Genomic DNA, 22,808 nt, shown 5'->3' on the forward strand with positions numbered 1-22,808 from the left:
CTGATGGTGCACTCTGTACCAATAATGCACTCGGTACCAAGGCGGAGCGGGTTGGCTTGGACACCGGGCGGAGCACTGCCTCCATCAGCACGGCTTTCAACTGGATTTCTCGGTCCTTTTGAGTCCTCGGTTTGAAAGCCTTGCAGATTTTGCACTTGTCCTTTCTGTGGGCTTCCCCAGGCACTTAAGGCAGCAGTTGTGGGGGTCACTGAGCAGGAAAGCCTTCCCGCAGGAGGCACATGACTTGAATCCTGGCAACTGGGGCACGGCCCCACTGTGTGACGTCCCAGCAGGGACTGCCTTATCTCTAACTACACTTAACACCACTTAACTAACTAAAACTAAACTCAGAGAAGGAACAAGTCCAAAGAAGGGGAATAGTACTTGCTGTGAGCAAGGCTAGTTCCAGCAACCGTCACAGGCGGAAAGAAGGGGCGTAGGGCTGGCAGCGCCTCATATACCGCGGCATGTGCACGGGGCTTTAGGGGGCGCCAGAGCCGGCCCTACGGGATCTGCAAAGGGGAAAAAATGTTCCGGGTAACCGTGCACGGAGGCGTGCACACACCTATAGTGGAATGGACATGAGTGAGCACTCGAAGACGAACCAGTGAAGACAATAAGTAGAGCGAGAGAGAGCAGCTGCACAACACGTCCATCTGGGATGTTTATAACACATGGTCATTATGATGCACATGAAATTGAACAACCCTCTCTGACAGTTCTTTGATTATTTTGTTAGGATAAATATTTTGCATTTCTTGAAATGACACTGTTAAATACCAATGACGCCATTTAGAGAAGTTAAATTTCAATGTACATGTGAGTGAAGACAAAAAATAAATTTTAATTCCATTTCCAAAAATCTGCTTAGAGGCATGTTGTTGAAATGTAAATTAACATATTGACACATTGTTACAGTAATAACATTTTCTAAATTAGAACAATCTCTCTTTTTCCTCTCCAAATTTTACATTGAGATTTCACAGGGGTAGTATATTCTGACAGGAGTGACTGATCCCCATCCGTCACCATCTGCTACCCCTGGGCCAGGGGATGGAGAAAGGTGACAGGGGCAGCAACATGTGATGGGGCAGCAGAAGACACGAGCTGTCTGTTCGTATTTCCTAGTGGGATCACCATGTGCCGGGAGCTCTTTGTCGCACTGCACCGCGGTGGGGCAAACACATAGGGAGACAGGAAAAGCTGCCTGGGCTCCTTCCCATGATTAAGTCCCACCTCACCCAGCCTGGCCCCTCGCTCACACAGCCCTGGAGCTGGGCTCTCACCGCCTTTCCACTGGCCCAGCTACCGAATCCCCGCCCCCAGCTCTCTCCCCCCTCTCCCCCCTTGACGCTGGGACCAGCTCCCCCCACAGGCTGAGGCTGCAGCGCAGAGCAGCCCGTACAGCAGGGCCCCAGCGCTCCCACCCCTGCCCCCGCGCGGCCCCCTGTGGCTGTTTCACCCCCTGCCATGGGCAGAGACTCCCTCAGGACAGGAAATGCCGGGACCTTCCCCTCGCTCACTGGCCCCGTTGCACTCACTTGGCTCCCCTCCCCATCATTTCTGCCAGGGGCTTTTCCTCCTTGGGCGTCTCCCCTCCCCCCTGCTTACATCCCCCCCAGAGTCTTCTTCATGTCAGCTGGGCTCTTCCCTTCCTGCCACTGCAGCTCCATCCTCACCCCCACCTTCAGCATCCACCTCTGATGCTGCCTCCACCCAACCCACACACTCCCTACACTGCCCTGCAGCCCAGCATCCAATTCCCCTCACCCCCTTCTCTGCCCCTCTCCCCTCCCCCATCTGACAGGCCTGGAGCTGGGAACTGAGGGGTTGGCAGGGGGCAAGCAGGTGATGCCCTTTAGACCCTCCCCTGGGCACAGGCCTGGGGCTGCTCAGCGCTGGGAGGGGACAGTCTCTGCCGCGGGTGTCGCTGTCAGGGACAGAGATTCCCTCCGGCCTGGGCTGGGACCGGGCAGATGATCAGGGGAGCTGCGTTTTCACCCCCAGCTCTGAGACCAGGATAGAAAAAAGGGCGAAGCGTCCCAGAGAAGGTGTCGGTGAAAGTGAAGAGCTGGGACCTGTCAGTGACATTGTAAAATGAGACCTTGCCCGCCTCATAGTCCAGGAAAATCCCCACCCGCCTGGGCCTGACGCTCATGGGGAGGATGGTCCAGGAGGAGGTGCAGGCCTTGTATTCCCCATCCCTCAGCAGCACAGCCCAGTAGCCATCCTCAGGTGAGAGTGTGATCTGCCCCTTCCTGCTCACAGATTCCCTACAAACCCCCAATTCCCAGCTAGTCTTGTCTCCCACCTCCACCTCCCAGTAACGCCTCCCGCCCGGGAACCCCTCAGCACCCAGGACAAAGCCACAATAATCAAATCTCTCAGGATTGTCGGGCAGATCCTGGCGTGTGTCTCCACGTCTCACACTTTTCCGATCCTCAGACAGGACGAGCCAGGGATTTGCCGTGTCTGGATCCAGAGTCACGTCCACTGGGGAGAGAGTCACAGAGTCAGGGCCGGGGCAGGGGCTGGTCACGGGGATCAAAGGGAAATTAACCTGCGTCCCCGTTAATGGCTGGGGGGGGTTGTTGCCTGTTAAGGGGAGTCAGGGCCCCTCTGCCCATGGGAGCGAACTTGAGGGGAAGGAGAGCAGGAGTGGGGGAGGGGTGGGGTGGGAAGGTGTCAGCGGGGGCAGGGCAGGGGAGGGCAGCCCAGGGACAGGGAGGGGACAGGCTGATGCTGGGAGAGGCAGAGGAGGGGCAATAGGGGAGGGGCAGGCACCAGGTGGGCAAAGGGCAGGTGGGGGAAGGGGCAGATGAGAAGGGGACAAAGGGGGTGAGGGGTGGGGCAGGCACCAGAGAAGCATGGGGGGGGGGAGGGACGGAACAGCCAGACACCAGGAGGGTTGAGGGGGAGGTGAGTAGAGGGATGGATGCAGGGAGGGCAGAGGGGCTGGCACCAGGGGGTGTTGGGCGGGTGATGGAGCAGGCAAGCATGAGGGGGGCAGAGAGAGGGGTGTGGAGAATGGATGCCAGGGTGGCAGAGGGGAGCTAAGGGAGGTGTGGGCACTGGGGGGCAGAAGAAGGGTCAGGGGAGGGGCAAGACCCAGAGGGTAGAAGTGGGTGAGGAGAGGGGTGGGCACCAGGGGCCAAAGTGGGGCAAGGGGGGGGGGGGGGCTGGGGAACAGAGTGTGCCAGGGAGGCAGAGTGGGGTGATGGGGGGGTGGTTGCTAGGGAGGCAGAGGGGGTAAAGGAGGGGATGAGCCCCAAGGGGCAGAGAGTTGTGAGGGAATAGGAGGCTCCAAGGGGCATGGGGAAGGAGGAGGGGGGTGAGCCACAGAGAGGCAGGGGGCAGTGAAAGGTGGGGCTGGCTCCAGGACACTAGAGGGGGTCGAGGGAAGGGTCAGGCAGGCAGGGCAGAGGGGAGAGAAGGGAAAGGCAGATCCCAGAGGGCACCAGGGGAGCAAGTAAAGGGGCAGTTGTTATTGGGGAGAAGGTGAGGATAGCAGGGGTGGGTGCCAGGGGCATGGGGGGGAGCGAGTGGAGGGGCTGGCACCAGGAGGGCTGAGGGGGTGAATGTTGGGGTGGCTGCAAGGAGGGCAGAGGGGGAGGGTCGGGTACTGGGGGTAGAATGGGGGGGATGATGCGCAGGGGAGCACAGGGGGGCAGAGAGAGGTGTAGCAAAGGGCAGCCTTATGGGGGCAGAGGGTAATGAAGGAGGGGTGGGCACCGGGGGGGGGAAGAGGGTGGATGAGGGGAGGGGTGGGACCCAGAGGGTAAAGGGGGTGAGGGGAGACATGGACAGTAGGGGGACAAATGGGGGGCAAGGGAAGGTGTGGGCACCAGGGGGCAGATGGGGTTAGGGTACAGAGGGACCCCAGGGGGTCAGAGGAGTGAATGAAGGGGCTGGCACCAGAGGACTGGGGGAAGGGGAGTGGAGGAGCAGGGGCCTGGTTGGGGATAAGGAAGGGGAAGGTGGCAGGTGGGAGGGGTGCGAGGGGAGGGGCCTGTGCCATGGGGTGATCGAGGGGGGTCATCACTGGGTGGGAGGGCAAGGAAAAAGGTGGGTGCCAGGGGGATAGAAGGGGTGATGGGAGGGGTGACAGCTGGGGGCAATGGGGAGCAAGGGGAGGGGTTGGAGACATGGGAGCAGAGAAGGAAGGAGAGATGGATGCCAGGGGATGGGGACCAGGATGCAGAGGAGGAAGTGGGAGAGGGGCCGGTGCCAGGAGGGCAGGGGGCGAAGGGAGGCTGGGTTCCAGAGGGAAGAGGTGGATGGAGGGGAAGGGCACATGTCAGGAAAGCAAAGGGGGGAGAGGAGCAGGGCCTAGGGAAGCAGAAAGGGGATGTGGAGTGGAGCAAGGGGGAGGATCGAGGCAGAGGACAGGTGGGCCCAGGGGTGAGGGATGGGTTAGGGGGGACAGGAGCCAAGGGGCCGAGAGGGAGCAGGAGATGGGTGGGCACCAGGGGGCAGAGAGGGGTGAGGGAGGGGCAGGCCCCAGGGAATCTCTGTTGCTTTGGGGGAGTATGTGGCTGGTTTGTTGCTAAGAGCAGGTCGGTGCCGTCCCCACACACACTGGCCGGGCAGCCCTGCCCAGGGGGTGCAGCTGGGACTCTCCATTCCAGCCGGCCCCATGGGCCCCACCTTCCAGCCAGGCAAACCCCACAGTCGGCCTCTCCCCTGGGACACTGGCAGGATGTCTGGGCAGTGTGGAGTGTAACTGGTGCTGGGAGGTCTGATGAGGCCAGGGCTGTCCCTCACTTACTGCCCTCTCCATCTGGGAGAAGCTGCACCAGGTGCCAGTCCCAGCTCACACCCACGCAGCGTCAACACTGGGTGTTTGCACTGGGCACCGACACGGCTGAGACACGGCTGTGCCAGGGGCTGTCACCCCACCCGTCACTGTGGTTACGGATCAATAATTACAGGGTCACTGGAGCAGGGGGGCTGGGCTCTGGGGCTCCCGGGTGGGGCCCAACCCACTGGGCTGCAGAGTCATTCTCACTCTCATGCTCTGGCCCAGGTCCTGTGTCAGTATTTAGACACCAAAGGGCGTCTGCAGCAGGAGAGATCGAGGGACCCAACGTCAGACACCCCAGAGCCCAAGGTCCATCCCCAAACACATCTACACAGCTAATTAAAATGACATGGAGCAAACCTCACATCTGTCACCAGGCTCTAAGATTCGCTGCCTGGGGCCTGTAAACAAACCCTTTGTGTTTATAACATGAGACTTTTCCCAACATCAAGCTCTTGATTTTCACTTCAGACCGCTCTCCCCACTCCACTCAGCCCAGCCGGTTGCATTTCTTGTCTCCTCTTCAGCCAGCCCCTGCCAACTGGGCTCCTCACCCCCCTGTTCCAGCCAGGCCGCTCGCCTCCCCACTTTGATCATAGCTCTCCTGCTTTGGGTGAAAATTAGAAAAGCCTGATTTTTGTGGAAATCAGTTTTTCCAGTTTTCTGCTTTTCACGAAAATCAGTAGGGTTATGACCAGAGCTGGGGGGAGGGTGCCCGTCTGAAGATAGGGGGTGCGTTGGAGGAGCCCAGCTGGATGTCCCACTGGACCTATGTAAGCAATGAAGTGTGGGACCCTCTAGTTAAAGACTTGTCATGTAATTGTGCTCCATGATTTAGGCCACATCTACACTAGCAAGCTGACCGTGGCACAGCTGGACAGATAAAGCTGTAAGATCATCGGCAAAATTTACATCACTCAAGGATGTGTTTGTCTCACACCCCTGAGCGATAAAAATTTTGCTGACACACGTGCTAGTGTAGACATGACAAACTCTCTGGGTGAGATTCTGTGCTCGGAGCCTGCAGCCCAGGGGCACGTGCGGGTGAAGGTGGCTTTAAGGCGCCTCCTGCATCCTCCTGATCCTGCCTGTTCTGGATGCCAAATTCGCCCCCTGTTTAACTCAGGGCTTGTCTGCAGGGGAAGGTTACACCAGCACAAGATAAGGTAGGAATTTAAACCGCCCATGTTATACCGGTGTAACGTCCCACCTCAGAGCTCTTATTTCATAGTACGAGTGAATTGTTCTGGTATTGCTGATGCCTTTAGTTACAGCAGCCTTTCCCTGGGTCCTATGGGCAGCAGTGAGGCCCAGGATCTCTGCAGCACTGTGCACTGTGGCTCCAACACAACCATCTTGTTCCCAGTCCCATCTCCACACACACCTCAACAGGGCTTGTGAGTGGGTCCTCAGAGGGCATCTGCAGCTGTTCTCTGCACTGCTGCACTGGAGGAATCCTCACCCGGCTGGATCCAGGCCTTTTGGAGCCTTTTTACGCTGCTCTGGTCCTCTTACTGAACAGACCAGAGACCTTGGTGCTCTTCCTGGCTCTGGTCTGACTTTGGCCGTGTCTCTGTGCCTCAGTTCCCCTTCTGTAACTTTGGGACAATGGCAACTTCCTCCTTTGTAAGCATTTGCAAGCTCTGGCTGAATAACTCCATATAAGAGCCAAGTGTAATGCTAACAGTTCCCAGCCCTGGGGGACAGAGCAGTGATGGGATACTCGCCAGGAGCGGGTACGTTTACTTCAGAGGCTTTTCCAATGTTAAATAATCAAAGGCAGCATCTCTGACTGTAACTGCTCCTTTTTCCTTAGGGGGCCCAGTATTAATCTATTGGTCTCTAGGTATTATAGCACTTTTAGTATCTTTGGCTGGAGGAGTCCAGAGGAATCTGGCACATGGATTTAGGAATGGGAAAAACATGGGTGATTTGGAGGCTGCAGATAGGAAAAGCTAGAGATCCCCTGCTGCCTTAGCGTTAACTTACCTGTGAATTGTCTCAGCATTTCCATCAGGCCAGGGACTCTGTACACACCCTTCAGTTCAGCAGCAATGAGCTCTGGTTCCTGCAGCCTCACCTGCTCACTCCTAAAGAGAATAAAATCCCCTTATCCCTCAGATGCTCAGCACTGGTACTATTGCAATGGGCTTGATATACATTGATGATAAACTGAACATAGGATCTTACCTGGCCAGTGTGCCCTTTATATCCTAACAGGAGAGAAAGTAGATAAGAAAGTGTTACTGTTGAACAGTTTATCTGTTCTGTTTTCACAGAACATCTGGTTAATTTTCCTTTTTTCCTGAGGCTTTACAGAATGAAAAACATCTGCAGATCTGACTTACATGAGGACTTCTTATAATTAGGTGATAATAACTGAATTGGCGTATGAATACAGTGGCGCTGGGGCACAACTCCAGCCCCAGAGAAATGCAGACATAGGTACAACTCAGCAGTCACTAATGGTACCGCGGGGCACACTGAGTTACAAAATGGTGCATTAACTATTTGAAAACAAAAGTAAGAGAAATTTTATTTTGACAGAAATCTTGTGCAGATTTTCCAGACACTGTCAGCTGAGCTGCCAAAATAAATCACAAGATTAGAAAAAGCCACTGTCTAATGGTGCTTACACAGGTGTTAAACAGCAACTGTACTGGAAAAAGTGACGGTAAAACTGGTCTTAAGAGGCCTCAAATACTGGATAAAATGTGCTGACCTTACTGTGAAAATGTGTTTTCTAACTGCTGACTGTGGGCAGAAACATCTTTATCTGATGCCTGCCCTTGATAACGTTGGGAGGCGCTCTGACACCACGGTGATGGGCACCAAGTAAGAGCCTAGGAAGGTTGACTGGCAAATCTTGTAGGGGCAGGGTTGTGTTCTTCTACATACTGGAAAGCGTCCAGCACATGGCGGGTGCTACCCTGAGAGAAACCTTAAAACCAGTCAATGGGAGTTAGGTGCCTAACCTGTTTGATGCTTTTGAAAACCCCAGTAGGTGCTGATCTGCATCCCTAGGCACCTAAATACCTCTGAGTATCTGGCCCTAAATAATTCTTGAAAATGGGATGAAGGTTCCTAAGTCACTTAGGTGCCTTTCATCATTCTACCCTTAGGTCCCTAAGTTTAGAGAGCCAATTGGGCCTAAATATTACTCATAATACTGTGAAATACTCTGTAAAGCTGTGGTGCAACATACATCAATAATAAATCAGTAAATAACAACAATCGTTCTGGGGGAGCAGGAGACACTCTGTGTTTGTGTCCATGGCTGTGGAAAATCCAGACAAAAGGGGAACTTTGTGTAACTCACCTTCAGCAGCTCAGCGGCCGGTTGCTGACACTTCTCCTCCATCTCTGTGATCAGCTGTTGCAGCAAGGAGCTTTGCTGGGAGAGTTTGGTAACATTTTCACTTAGTTTCTTCAAAGTCTCCCTCTCCTCCTCCCCCAGTCTCTGGAGAAAGAGTTTCTTTTCCTCACGCAGAAGCAGTTCTAGTTTCTCAAATTCCGACAAGATTTGCTGTCTGTGACGCTTTACTCTTTCCTTTAGTTAGTAACAAAAAAAACCCATAAATATCAGCAGAACTATCAAGTGTATCAGGCCATTTTCGATGAAGTACATGAGATCTGAACAAATGTTTGCAGATTCATATTTTAAGGCCAGAAGGGACCATTGTGATCATCTAACCTGACCCCCTGCATGGCACAGGCCAGAAAATTACACCAAGGGGTTCCTGCATCAAGTCCATAATTTCTGGATAAAGAATTAATTAGTCTGTGAAGCAGGGGCTGGATTCTGGGTCTCCCACTTCCTAGATGTGTCCCTGACCCGCAGGACGATAGAGCCATCCTCGCTTGCTGTCTCCTGGAACGTTTTCAACAGGACAGACTGAGCTTCCCCCTCCCTCTCAGATACTGTCCTGAGACTGGGCATGAGATTTCCCTGTTCAAATCCTTCCTGCCCCTCAGGCCTAGGGGAGAATTACCCTGGCTCTCCCTCCTGCCAAGTGAATGCTCTAACCACTGGGCTAAAAGCTGTAAGAGAGGCACCATCCTGCCCCCAGTCATTGTATAGGGAGCTGAGGCCCCTAAGCCAGCGATTTTCAAGGTGCCTACAGCTTTGGTGTTGTAACACTTAAGTCCCTTTGTGGATCTGGGCCCGAGTCCCCTTCAAGTAGCAATTGCATCCTTCACTCTGCCCCCATGTGAGACAATAAACCCAAAACTCATGTTTGGGGAAAAACAGCCCCACCCCCCCCACCCCCTGTTCTTTCCTTACACTAGATATTCGTCAGGAAATGCAAAACGTCCATAAAATGAATGGTGGGACAGAATTAGCAACTAAAAACACATCATCATATGGGTGGGGAATGGAGACTCTAGAACCCCTTCACCAAATGCCCCTACATTTGCCCCACATATTCTGCACAGGCCCATCAACAAACACAGCGATTGTCAAGCCAAGCTGAGTATAGCTGTGGATTTTAGAGCACTTTGGATGTCAGCTTTACACTGAAATGGGGTTTCAGCCTTAAGCAGAGTGCAGAAAGGCTGTCCCTGAAATGTGTGGAACTCCGTTAGACTCTCTGGAGCCTGTTCCCCTCTCATTGACCCAGTGTAAATCAGGAGTAACCCTATCAGTGCTAATGGGGCTGTAGCAGTGTAGGACTGGTGTGAGTGAGAGCAGGGCTGTCCCAGTGAGCACAGTCCATGTCAAATCGACCAAATCAGAATGGCAACATTTACACAGGTTTTGCCCTGATGCGAATGCTGACACAAAGTGTGAGACAGCAAAAAGTCTGGGTCTGTATCGTCCTATGTGTTGCTAGAACTATTGGGCTTGATTCACAAGGGGCTTCTGCACTAGAAATGCAGATAAATAAAATACGTATTTATCTGGGCCTCATTTGCATTTTGATTCAGTGTAATTCAGCCCATTGCTGTTAAGTGTCATGTAGATTTGTTCATTTTTACCCTTCTGTTCCCCTCCATATTCCTCAAGCTGAACATTTTCTGGAAATAAAGTCTGATTATAATCAGAAACAGGGTTTATTTGTTTGTTTGTTTTAACGCTATGCTGCTGTTGTCTATTTTTATCATGATTTTCTTGTACATTTTTAAAAATATTTAAATAAAATGAGAGATTAACCCAAACTGCAGACACTTACTTTCCAGTCATTCGGTTTATTCCGCTCCTTGGATTCCAGCTTTGAAATCTTCTCCATCGCTTTCTTCAGACGCTCAATGTCTTTCTGGAGTTTCACCTGTGGGGATAACGATGCCGGGTGAATTCTGCTGCAGTGAGTCAGAGCTCTGGGGATTCCTCACCCATGGGTGGCAGGAGGGTTTTGTGGCCAAGCCCAGGCCGGCTGTGAGGGGACCAGGGTTCTGTGCCCAGCCTTGCCATGGACAGAGCTGATTTGAGTGACCCCGGGGCTCTCTGCAGAGCGGTCGTATCGGCTCCCCAAACAGCCAGGCTCTGTCTGGGTTACAGAAAGGTGTTGTGCTATTGATACATGTGGTACTTGTTCCGGGGCTAACTCCGACCCCCCTAGAAGGCAAGGATCGTGTTTGTGCCAAGGTGTGTGGATGGGACCTGGGACCCCTTCCCCAGCGTTGGGAACCCCCACTTGACACACATTTTGTTCCAGCACATGGCACTAGAGCGTCAGCATCATACTGGCTTTCAGCCTGGCTCTGCTGGTTCGGCAGCTCTGTCTGAACCAACCGTGGACAAACAAACACCTCGTGTGGATCTTGGGCAACTCACACAGGGCCTGCCCCCTTCGGCCTGGTGGATAAACTCCCACTGACCTCAGTGAGGGCAGAACTAGGCCCGTCATCCTCTGTGCTCAGCTCCCCCTGTGCAAACAGGGCGAAGAGGGCAGGGCTCTATGGCTAGACCCACTGGTGTCTGTGTGGGGCTCCGACAGTCCGGGATGGGAAGCAGCGCTGGGTGCGAGTACAAAGCATGATCACTGCTTTCAGTTCTTGTAACAGCAAGTGACCATGAGGGAGTGAAAACAACAGTCAGTGTTTGTAGATGTCTGCAGGGGCTGGGGGCTGCCGTGCAGAGTTTCAAGTCAGAGACATATTGATAAGCTGGGCAGGTGAAATCCTGGTCCCATTGATGCCGCTGGGGCTGGATCCACGAGGCACTTAGACATGTCACACTCAGCACTGCAGTAACTGACTTTTTAGCACCTAAATTACCTCTGGAACAGCCCTGAGACCCACAAAACCTGAGTTAGGGGCCAGGCTCCTGTACAAAGCATGGGAGAGACAGACACCTTAGACTGTGACCCACAAACACCGGCAGGCAGGGCTGGGAGCTGCCTAAGCCAGCCAATGGGAGATGCTGAGGAGAGGTGTCCCAACCCCGCCCCCTCAGGGAGGTGGGCACCTCACTCCAGGCTGCAGGGAGGCACCTGGCTCTGCCAGCGACCCCAGCCGGGAACCCAGCTCCTGGAGTCAGGTGGTCGGACACTCGAGCTATGAGCTCTGAACCTGCCTCACTGCACACAAAACCGCTGGAGGAGGAGGAGGCGGAGCCACACCCTTTCTAACTTTTAGCCCAGCAGTCAGAGCTCTCCCCTGGGAGGTGGGAGAGCCAGGTTCAATCCCCCACCTCTGCCTGATGCTGGGAAAGGAGATCCGTGTTCCAATCCTACCTCTCAGGAGAGGATCTAACCACCGGGCTATGTGGGGCTCCCTCAGTTTCTCCTGGTAAAGCTGGTCCTTTTGGATGATGAAAGGGGCTGTGGATTGTAGGGGCACCTCAAACTGGGACTTAGGTTCCTATGCACTGTTTTGGCTCCAGGCCTGGGAGTTTTCCACTGACTTCAATGGGGCCAGGATTTCACCCCATAGATTTAGAAGACTCCTACACATCATGGCTAAACTCCATGTCATTTTAAAATTAAACTTCTCCTGCAGTGATTTAATTTCTACTGAATATTTAGAAATAAATCATGTTTCCTACCTTGTATTCCTCAGCTGCCTCCTCAATGGACACCAAAACATGAGATCTGTGCTCCTGGGTTTTACCACAAATCAGACAGATCACCTCACCATCATCTTCACAGAACAGCTTGACTTTGTCCTCGTGCTCCCTGCAGACTAGCTGCTCTTTTAGGTTTTCAGGTTTTATTCCTAGTTGCTGGATATTTTCCACCATGCTGGCAAGCTTCCTGTTGGTCTGGAATTTCTCTTTCTTCATTTTTTTCCTGCATTGTGGACAGCAAACTCCCTCTGGTTCCATTTCCCATTTTTCATAGTGCTCAGTGATACAGACTCGGCAGAAGTTGTGTCCACAGTCTGTGCTCACTGGATCGTTGAAATAATTCTTACAGATGGGACAAACCGCTTCTTCCAGTAGCTTTCTCAGAGGTTGGGCAGAGGTCAAGGCTGCGGGAATGTAAGAGTTGCAGTGACCAGTTTCACTTAACGAATTATTCTCTAACTGGAAATCAGATGACATTTGAACAGTGAGGGGAACAAACCATTGGAGCAGCTTCCCAAGGGAAATGGCAGCATTTGTCATCACTTAGTGTCTTTAGATTGTCCTTGGCTGCCTTTCTAAAAGATGTGCTGTACACAGACAGATGTGAAGGGCAGGAGGGAAGATTCTGATCATCTAGTCTGAACTCCTGCATAACACAGGCCAGAGAATTTTACTCAGTAATTCCTGCATCTAGCCCACAATCTGTGGTAGGTACAGCAGATCTTTCAGAAAGCGACAACCCATCTTGATTTAAAGACTCCACGGGACAGAGAGTCCACCATGTCTCTGGGCCAGTTGTTCCAATGGTTAATTATCCACACTGTTAAAAAACTGCACCTCATGTGGACTCTTTGTTTTCATTTTTATTGTGTTGGTTTGCTCTGCCTTTCTCCTTTCCTTGGTTTTTCTTTATTTTTTGCTCAGGATCCAGTAAGTTAGAGATTGGCCAGTTGTTGCAAGAGCTAACTATACTCATATCACAGTTCAATATTTGCATCTTACTTCTAGAGTGAGCAAATTCCTGTGCTGTCTGGGTCTGTACGAGTGGTGCATCCACAGACAGCCCCTACAGGGTCTGGCTCTTCCCAGGCATGGGGAAGTAACTGGCTCAGGAAGTAAGGCTGAGTTCAGGGTGTGGGTGCGTTTGCTGCCTGGGAGGAAAAGCAAAACTCTTTGGTAGCAGCAGCTGGAGGCTCAACCCTCTTCCAGTAATAAAATACATGCTCTGCTTACTGAGTGTGGGGCTGGGCCATCATTCTGGGGGCTCTGCCTGCTTGTGTGAACCCTCCAATAAGGAGACCATGAGGCCATGTAACATGAGCTTGAATGTGTCTATGCCCCCCCCCCACACACACACACTGACATTGCTAGCTCCCCTCCCCTTCCCATCCTATCATGCCAGATGTTGGCCCTGCAGAAGTCATTAACAAGTAAGAAGTTGTTCCTGGCTCTCTCTTGCCCTGTGCTGCTGCCCACACATATCACAGCCAGCAGCTTACAGGGGGGCTGTATGCAACATTGCTCATGTAGCCAGAGCTGAGCAGTGAGCTGGGCCCCTCACTCCCATTACCCACCCCTACCTGGGCCTCCTGCTCCAGCTTCAGCCAGGCTTCCCTAGCCATGCCCCAGGCCCACCCAGTGCACCCCCCTCCGAACCAGGCTCCTGTGCCGCACACAGGGGTGACGTGTAGCTTAACTCTGCATTTTCTGGATTTCAGATGTTTCAGTTTGTGCCAGTTTCATCCTCCCCCTGATCCCAGCGCACGAGGGGCAGGGAAAGGGGCTCAGACACCCCGAGAGGAGCAGGGTCTCACACATCTCAGTGCACACACAGGGAGAGAATTCATGGCTGACAGGTGCCCTCACCCCATAACCTCCGACATCCTCTGCAACCTCTCACATTCTGCAACCCTTTATGTCTTCTCCCCTCCCGCTCCCTGTAATCCCGACCCCTCCCTCTTACCTGAGCCCCCAGCCCCTTTTCCCTACCTTACCATCCGTTCCCATTTATCTCTCTCCCCAGAATACCCCCATCCCTCGCTGCAGACCCAAGCCCTCCTCCACTATTCCCACTCCTCTTGCACCCAGAGCACCTCCCCTCCCAGGAGCCTTCACATCTGCCATTAATTTTCTTTTCAAAAATAATTTCAGCACCTTCTGAATATTCTGCTGTGCACAGGTGACATTGATCCACAATCATCATCGTCACCAAACACCTCGGCAGAGGCAGATGTTCCCCAGAACAGATGTTCACTTTTCCTTCTCAGAGTTCTGCCCAAGGCAGGTTTCAAAGTTCCAGGCTCCCAGAAATGTCCAGAGGCCCAGTGAGATGTTCTGTTCTCCCCACGCAGGTGAACAAACACAGCCTGACACAATAGCTCTGGGACATGAGGACTGCTCAGTTCACCTCAGTGGCTGTTCCCATCCCCTCCCCAGTGCGGGAGAGTTTCTGATACCGGCCAAGCCTGCCCATTCTCAGCTCCTCACCCCACTCTCAGCAATTGTGCTTGGGTCATGCTCTGAGCAGAGAATTTCTCAGCTCCCCACCCAGAGGGGCAGAGCTTCACCAGATCCTGCACACAGACAAGGGAGAGTGAGGGAGGAGGGCTCAGACACCCCCAGAAATGCAAGTTCCCCTGGAAGCTGGCTCACATGAGGGGATATGGGGGAGTCAGACACGCATAAATATGCAAGGGTCCTACATGCCGGCATCCACAAAGTAAGGAAGATGGGCTCAGGAATCACCGGGGGGGGGGTAGGGAAGGTCACCCACATCCCTGCCTATGCAGGGGGCTAGAAAGGGTGTTCAGATTCCCCAGAGAAGCAAGGACCCCTCCAGGAGCTGGCTCGCAGGAGAGAACAAGAAGAGTAGGTCAGACCCCTGTAGCTGCGCTGGGAGCACCTAGATCATCACACACAGAGGAGGGGAATGGGGAGTGACAGGTGCCCCTGCCCCTGTTCTTCTTCAGCCCACCAGTCACTGATCCCCATCTTTCCCTTCACTGTGTCCCATTTCCCCGCCCCATCACCGGAGCCCCTAACCCCTCTCCCTACAGTCCCACCTACTCCTCCACACCAAACACCCTCCCTTCCTAGTGCCCATTTGCTTGTGTCATTTATTTTCTGCTCAAAAACAGTGTAAATGCCTTTGCATTATTTTGCTGTGCTCAGATTACATTTCCCAAACACCAGACCCCCTTTGAAGGGGCAGATTGGAGCAATAGACCTGTCCCTCGGTTGGATTTAAACCCACACTGCCTAGGTCAGGGCTCCTATTCAATGAGTGAGACTTTCCCTCAGAGCCACCCCAGTGCTGTAACAGAAGAGCTATTTGTCCAGGGAGTTAGCCCCTCTGTCTGCACATCTTCGGTGTAACCCCTTTAGCTCGTCATTAGCACAGGAGACTATTGAGGAGCTAAACTAGGAGAGCAAAACCTTTTTTACAAAAAAGTAATTAGATTTTCACCACAGGACTGGTGGATGCCCACACGCCCTGTTCAGTCCCTGAGCGTTGGAGACCCTGGTGCGATCAACTGAGCCCTAGTTTGATCCCTAGCTGTGAGCAAAACTTGGTTGCCAAAATCTGTCAACTTTAAGAACAGCTGGATTTTTGGGGGAGGGCTGTATCTCAGCAACCCCTTGGTCAAATAGCCCCAAATTTGGACCAGAAATAGAAATCTATGCCCCCATGAGCCACACCTGATTTCAGGGCAATGCAAGTAACTGTGCAGATTTTACAGCACTTAGGAAAGACCAGCTTTAAAGAGAATCTTGATCTAAAACTGAACTATAGCAGGGCTGTCACCTTTATATACTGAAGTACTTAATATACCTTAGACAATACTGATAAAATACTGATCTACCGTCATACTTGTTGGTCCAGAAAGCAAGTGTGACTCGCTCTGTAGGCCAGGGATTATGACGGTCACTGGGGAGGGAGGGGTGAGCACCTGGGCCCCAGTCTCTGTGTCTAGGACTATTTAATTATTTATACCACCTTGAACAGCTTGGACAGGAGGGTGTGAGAGGGACCCACTCAGGAGTGTGACAGAGCAATTCATTTAAGGCATAGTTTCTCAACCTGTAGTATGCGTACCCCTGGGGGTACGCGAGACACAGGCAGGGGATACGCGGCGAAAAATCCAGTGAAGGGAGGTGAGTTGCAGCCACCTACTTTTGGGGAAGTCAGGTTGCAGCCGCCTGCTTCCCGCCCAGTTCCAGCTGGGAGGTAGAGGGCAGCTGACGGAGTCCTGGGAAGCTGAGCGGCAGCCGCTGGCTTTTGGGAAGCCAGATGGCAGCCTGCCTGTCCTGCCTGGTCTCAGCTCCCAGGTGGGAGCCCAGTGGCAGCCTCCTGAGCTTTCTGAGCGGGGCTTGCAGGTGGGTGGCTGCCACCCGTGCCCTAGCTGAGCTGAGAGACAGCCTCCCGTGGCCCAGTTTGAAGACGGGCAGCAGCTGCCTGCCGCCTGCCCACATCCCCGGGTCCCAGCCTGCGTGGAAACCTCCTGTGCCCCAGCTCGGAGCAGGTGGCAGTCACCCACCTCCCGGGCTGGCAGCCGGGCTAGCAGTCGACTGCAACTTTCCAGGTGGCAGCTCCCCTCCCCAGCTCAAAGCCCAGTGCCCAGAAAACCAGGTGGAGAGCCCAGCGGCTTGCCCAGTCCTGGAGCCGGGCTCTACCCACAGGTAACTTGTCAATTTCACTGCGCTAGCTGAGCAGTGAACTTCACATCTATGACAGCCCTGGATTTTATCAGTATAAAAGTGTTAAGGGGCCCACACACTGTGATTTGCCCCAGACCCGCACCCCTCTAGGGATGGCCATGGGGAACGCTGCTATCCATTCTGGTGGGCTGCTACTGCCTGCTCATCCCTCACAAGTTCCCAGGTATGTGAGGAGAACACTACATGACCCTGCCATCAGGCCATAGTGATTGGCTGGCGCTGACCTTTGCTCCTATATGGAGGCAGAGGAGGAGGAAGGAAGGGAGAAACAGCAGGGGGTTTTGTGATCTGCCACAGCCACACAGCACGGCAGAACTCAGAACTCTGCTGCTTTACGAGAAATACAGTCGTCCAATGGTAAAGGGGGAAAAGATTGTATTTCTCAGAGTGGAAAACTGAGTGTTGGGTACTTATTAACATTTTCGGAAGTTAGGGGGTTCTTGCTACTTGAAATGTTGAGAAACACTGATTTAAGGGACTAGCTGAATGCCCAAGACAAGGGAATCTGTGGTGTACGCACAATTTGGTGAACATCAGTCACAAAGTGCTGTCAGCTGGTGAGCACAAGTGGAATTACAGGGAATAGACTGAGCCGGGACGACGACTGTCAGGGCTGTTTTTAGTAAAAGTCAGGGACTGGTCATGGGCAATAAACAAAAATTCAGGGAATCCCACGGCTTGTCCCTGAGTTTTACTGAAAATACCCTGAAGGAAGGGGGGACTAACCCCGGGAGCGCTGCCGGGGGCTGACCACTGGTGGGGGCTGCTGCTCCAGCAGTCCCAAGGACTGGCTGCCGTTACTCCCTGCCCTACGTGACAGAATCGTATCCTTACTTGTGACATTTGCGGCTGGTGAGCACCCTTTGATGTTTAGAGCAGGACACAAAAGTTTAGTCATCGGAAAAAGAACAACTTTCTGAGTGCCCCACGGTATCTAGAGCTCTCTTTCACTGCAGAATCATTCAGAAAGGATGGACTTCTCTTCACAGGGGACCAGCGCAAGGCCTAGGCACTTACGTCCCATTTAGAGTCTCAAAATGGGATGTAAGCAGGATTTCAGCAGGGTCTAGGTCTCATACTGCCTTCCAAATGGATGAACATTTCACCCGGAGCTACTTCAGTCCAGTCGGGGTTTATCTAGTTCATCACAGAAAATGTGGAAATCTGCCTGTCAGTTATCTAGCTCCCTGTTTAGAACCAGCCCTAAAAACAGCGTAGCTAATTATTATCACACACAGACCGTTTCGCTCAGTGTCAGGGAACGTTGAGCAGACATGCCAGACACATTTTTCAAAAGAGCATTAAAATCAAGTTTACATTTTAAGAAATCAAATTTTAAAACCATGGAAATTCCAAGTCAAGATTCAGCTTTAACTAAAACCACCCACAAGTTAAACTTTTCCAAACCACTCTTGCAAACCACACTCAGGGTCACCCAAACAGATGTAACTCCATCACAGCAGTGTGGAAAACGTTGCCCACATCTCTTGAGCATTACACACACATCTCTGGTGTTAAGCAGAATGCTTTGACTGGAGACTGAACTCTGCTGGTGCCATGCTTTGTTTTAGGTACCTATATGGCCTCATTATCATAGTGTCTGGGCTCCTCCCAACCTCACAGTCTTTTGTCTATTTACACTCACAACCCCTCTGTGAGGTAGAGTCCTACTATTATCCCCATTGCACAGACAAGGACTGGAGTCACAGAGGACAGGTTTTCTACAGGGACTGAGGCACCCAAAGATTCAGATAGGTGCCCAGTAGGATTTTCAAAAGCAACTAGGTGCCCAACTCCTATTGAAATCAATGGCATGTGGGCATGTCTGAAAATCCCACTAGGCGCTAATCTGCATCGTTAGGCACTTGCACACCTTTAATAATCTGTCCCTAAGTGATTCACCCAACATCCCACAGGACATCTGTGCACAGCAGGCTACTGCTCTAACCACTGGACCATCCTGCCTCTCTAATCTCATGATCTCAGCCTAAGCATTTGCACATGAAGGTCTGTGAACAACCCCCACCTGTGCAATCTGAACACAAACCTGGAGAGCTGCCAACACCTCCACCATTTGAGCTAACGCCCCAACTCCAGGAGATGTTCACATTGGTATGTGTGTCCTGAAGGACCACACACACATTGTGGACGCAGGAGTGGGGAATGGGGTGGCTGGAATTTCCTTAATTGTTCAAAAATGAGGTGGCACAATTGTTTGTGTTCAAAATCGTGTGATGTTTGCAAGCCAGGCTTGTCATGTGTTTGGAGCTGACTCATGAGTTCTGAGCACTTGGGTAGGCACTGCTGAACGTGAGATCAGCGTCATTACCTCCAAACTCCTGCTGTTGAGTAGAAATGTCTTCCTGATCCTGAGCATTCCCATCTTCACTCCTACAGAGAAGACATTCTCCATTATCTTTCAGCTCAGCTGTTCAGTGCAGTAATTCTGCAGTGCATCTAACAGGGGTGTGAGGGGAAATGAAAAAGGCAAATGCATGCACAGTACCTGCTTGATGTGCTTGCCTCCTCCTGAAAGAAGAAATGGGAAACTATCAATAATATTCTATAATTTAATAAAACCATGTGAAAAACCATCGAGTGACCATTCCCTATGTGTGTGCCAAACTTACAGACACAAACCCCTTTTCCCATCAGGGCAATCCCATTTCAGAATGGCAAATTTCCAGCCATCGCTACTTCCCGATGTGTTTATGAATGCCATTCATTTGAGCAAATAAGGTAGCTCACTTATCATCTCCTCTGTGGCTACAGTTTCCTAAACACGCTGCCACGCACCTTTATCAACCACAGAAGGTGATGCTTCTATATGGACCAGCATCAGCCAGAATAAGTCACAGATTCACAGCTGATAAGGCCGGAAGGGACCATTCTGATCATCTCCTCTGACCTCCTGTTTTGAGCACAGGTCAAAGACCCTCACCCAGTGATTCCTGCATCGTCAACATGTGTCTGCGCTAGAGCAGATCTCTGAGAGACGCCCAGCGATGATTTAAAGACTCCAAGTGATGGGAACCCACCACAAGGCTTGATGAGTTGTTCCAATGGTAAATCCCCCTCCTGGTAACATATGTGCACCTTATTTCTAGCTGTAAGCAAGGTCTGAGTGGCCCTTCCCTGCTCAGCCAGCTGAAGGGGGGCACTCTATTTGCTAGAGCACTGCATCTGCGTAAGCACACCGTGTTGCTCAGCATGATGGGAAATGGCCAGTCTGCCTGGTACTGGTTACAAATCACGTTAGTGTTAACTGCAGGGGTGATGAGATGTTGCCCCCCTGTCGTATGAACAAATGGCAGCAGAACGGTGCTTAGCCTGTGCTGATGAAAGATTCACTCTCATCTGAAGAGAACTCAACAAAGGAAGCGTTCAGATGCCAGAGGCCTGTGAGAGCAGCAGGGAGGGGATGGGGTTTTCCTGTTGAGGCTGCACCAGCGCTGACCAAGGGCTACCCTCAGGCAGGGATTGACTATCGCCTCCCACTGCTAACGGGTAGAATTAATGATTCCTCTTGGAGTCTCTTGTTTTGTTAAAATCAGGGACGTTGCTCCTGTGTGGGCAGAGGGTTTTCCCATGAACTGAGCTGAAATCACGGAAAGCTGCACTCACTAAAGGAACTGGGAAACCTCCAGAGCCTGACAGCCAGCAGAGGGGCTGGTCGAGCACCACAACTGGCAGGCAGCGGAGCCAGCAGAGAGATGAAAGTGCAACTAGGATTGTGGTAGGGCAGGGGAAAGTGAGACAGGAGTGACTAAGGACACGCCCCACATGGGGATTCTGCTCATGGGTTTTTTTGTGTTTATGAATTCTCTTTGCACTGTTTTCCCAAACTACTGCTGTGTTACTTCCTTCCTCTTATTAAAAGGTTTACTCCCTACACTCAGACTCTGTGCTGGTGAGAGGGGAAGTATTGCCTTTCGGGGGCACCTCGGGGATAGTGTGGGATTTCCCAGGTGACTGGGTGGGGGCTCAAGCCGATTTGATGTTGCATCATTGACAGGAACTGCTGGACATTGAATCCGGCCCATGCTGCTGCCGACTCTATCTGGCAGAAGGGTTACATAGCCTAACTCTGTCTGGCTTTAACTTCCAACCGTTAGATCTCACTCCTCCTTTGACTGCTGAATGAGAGTCCTTTCCCAGACTTCCCTTCCCTCTGCAGGGCTAATAGGATTAAAAGGCAGAAAAATAATATTTAAGTAACTAAAACAAGTAGTTCTGACTGCTGTTGACATAGGGACGTAGCTTAGTGAAGTATTTAAATGACAAATAAGGGAGGTCCATGGATCTCAAACAATCCCACATGGCAAAAGGGGCACAGAAGGGGAGATGCTCTCAGAGCAAAATCGACCACCATGTGCCAGAAGACAAGGCTGGAGAGAGAAAGCAGGAAGGTCTCTGCCTTGCTGAGATGCTGACCAGATCTCAGAGTCACATGTCTACATCAGCAGCACTGCAGCCGCGCATCTGTACTGATAGAGCTGCACCCCTGCGGCGTGTGTGGTGAAGACGCTCGGTGCCAATGGGCGAGATCTCTCCCATCAGCATAAAAATCCCACTCCTGCAAGTGGCAGAAGCTGTGTAGAAGAGAAGCTCTCCTGCCCACATTGCTCTGTGCACACTGGCACTTATGCTGGTGTAACTTATGTCACTCAGGGTGGTGAAATATTCGCACCCGAGCTGCATATGTTTTACCGACGTAGGCTGTAGTGTAGACACAGTGATAGAAGGGGTGAGACCAGACATAGGGGATCATGGGCAGTTTGTCTAGGGACTGTTTGTGATTTTGTGAAGCTCTGTGACTCTCCCTAGCCCTTTCTTAAAAACACAAGTGCCTGCGGTTAAGAAACCCCCTTGCTAAGCCCGTGATCCGGGCTCACCTGACACATTGTCTGTGAAGGGTCAGTCGAGAACTCAGAGTGCCCCGCGAGCTGGAAATCGGCCTGAATGGGTGTAACCCGCTGGGATCTTGGGAGGGCTGAGTCACTGGGTCTGGGGTTCCAGACAGCCGGGCTGGGGAGGATCACAGCCCACAGAAGGGTGGCAGCCATGGGGTCTAGCTGGGAGTGCATCTGAGAGACCCAGAGCTGGAGTAGAAACACGGGGGATCCTGTGGTTCGGTCCAGTCACAACAGACTGGTGTCTGCCCAGAGAGGGTGTAACACAGGGCCCTGGAACAAAAATACCCCTACCTTGGACTGGTGGGCGACCTTTGCCAGGGGAATCACAGAGTGCGACGGGCGAGCAGTTTCAGCTCCCCTCCCAGGGCCCTAGGACCCCCACTCCTGATTCCTTCATTTATCAAATGTGTTTGGCTTCAAGCAATAGCAGCCTCAGTGGCAGACTGACGGGGGTGGGGGAGAAGGCAGCATCCTCCCGCCATGGACCGACTCTGGCCGCCAAAGTGAAATCCTTACGGCCAGCAGCCGGGGCAGCTACCTGAGACATGGGGACGTCCTGGCATGCTGCGTTCGCTGGCAGCTCTGGGGTTCATGCACTAGCCAGGCTGGGCTTGCCTGGCATGGACTAACCCCTCCCCCACTTAGTCTTCTGCAAGGAGAAATGGTGGGGGGAAGGACTGGGGACTTTCCCTAATGGGGCAGTGGGGAGAACAAAAGTAACTCAAGAATCAGCTCCCAAGTGTCTCTGCTCCTTGGGCTGCACTGACTGACTGGGGGGCGGGGGGTGACAGGGAAACCCCCTTGAAGGCAGAACAGATCAGTGGGGGGGGGGGAGAGAGACAGGTGGGGCGGGAAGGGAAGGGACAAAAGAGGAAGAAGGAACAAAAAAGAAAGGGAGGAAAGAAGGAAAGGGCGGGGAGAAAAGAGGGAAAGAAGAGAAAAAAAGGAAGGAGAAAAAAAAGTGAAGAAAGAGAAGGGAAGAAAAAAGCCAGGAGGGAAGAGGAAGAAGACCAGGAGCTGCCGGAGCCTGGCGCAAAGCGAAGCAGCAGCAGCGGGAGGTCGGGGTGGGGGAGCCGCGAGGAGAAGAGGCTGGGAAGAGGCAGCAGCAGCAGCGGAGGAAGCAAAAGCTCCGAGCCAGCTGCTGCCTGCCCTGAACTCAGCTTCTCCGGATCCGGCCCGGGAAGCTGCCCAGCCGCTCAAGTGTTGCTACGAGAATGGGGTAGGCGGGAGAGTGACAAATACAAGCATCAGCCCCGTGCTGGAGACCCTCAGTAGCCACTGAGCAGCCTGAAAACAGGCCCCAGAGTTACAGTTCCCTGCAGTCAGACAGAGCGGACAATGTGTCATCATCGTTCATACCCTA

At 52.6% G+C, this 22,808-nt stretch overlaps 1 protein-coding gene across 1 annotated transcript in view; it reads right to left on the minus strand.

Annotated features, from left to right (window-relative positions):
* Positions 1-1,933: 1,933 nt before the first annotated feature.
* Positions 1,934-22,808, minus strand: part of LOC137146688 (butyrophilin subfamily 1 member A1-like) — a 69,915-nt gene continuing 49,040 nt past the window's right edge. Inside the window, exon 9 of the mRNA XM_067538178.1 lies at positions 1,934-2,493. Coding sequence (XP_067394279.1) covers positions 1,934-2,493 — 560 coding nt within the window. The remainder of the gene's footprint in view (positions 2,494-22,808) is intronic.

This window comes from Emydura macquarii, unplaced genomic scaffold (genome assembly GCF_026122565.2).
Source record: "Emydura macquarii macquarii isolate MOO-44397 ecotype Brisbane River unplaced genomic scaffold, CSIRO-AGI_Emac_v2 contig_462, whole genome shotgun sequence".
NCBI classification, from domain to species: domain Eukaryota; kingdom Metazoa; phylum Chordata; order Testudines; family Chelidae; genus Emydura; species Emydura macquarii.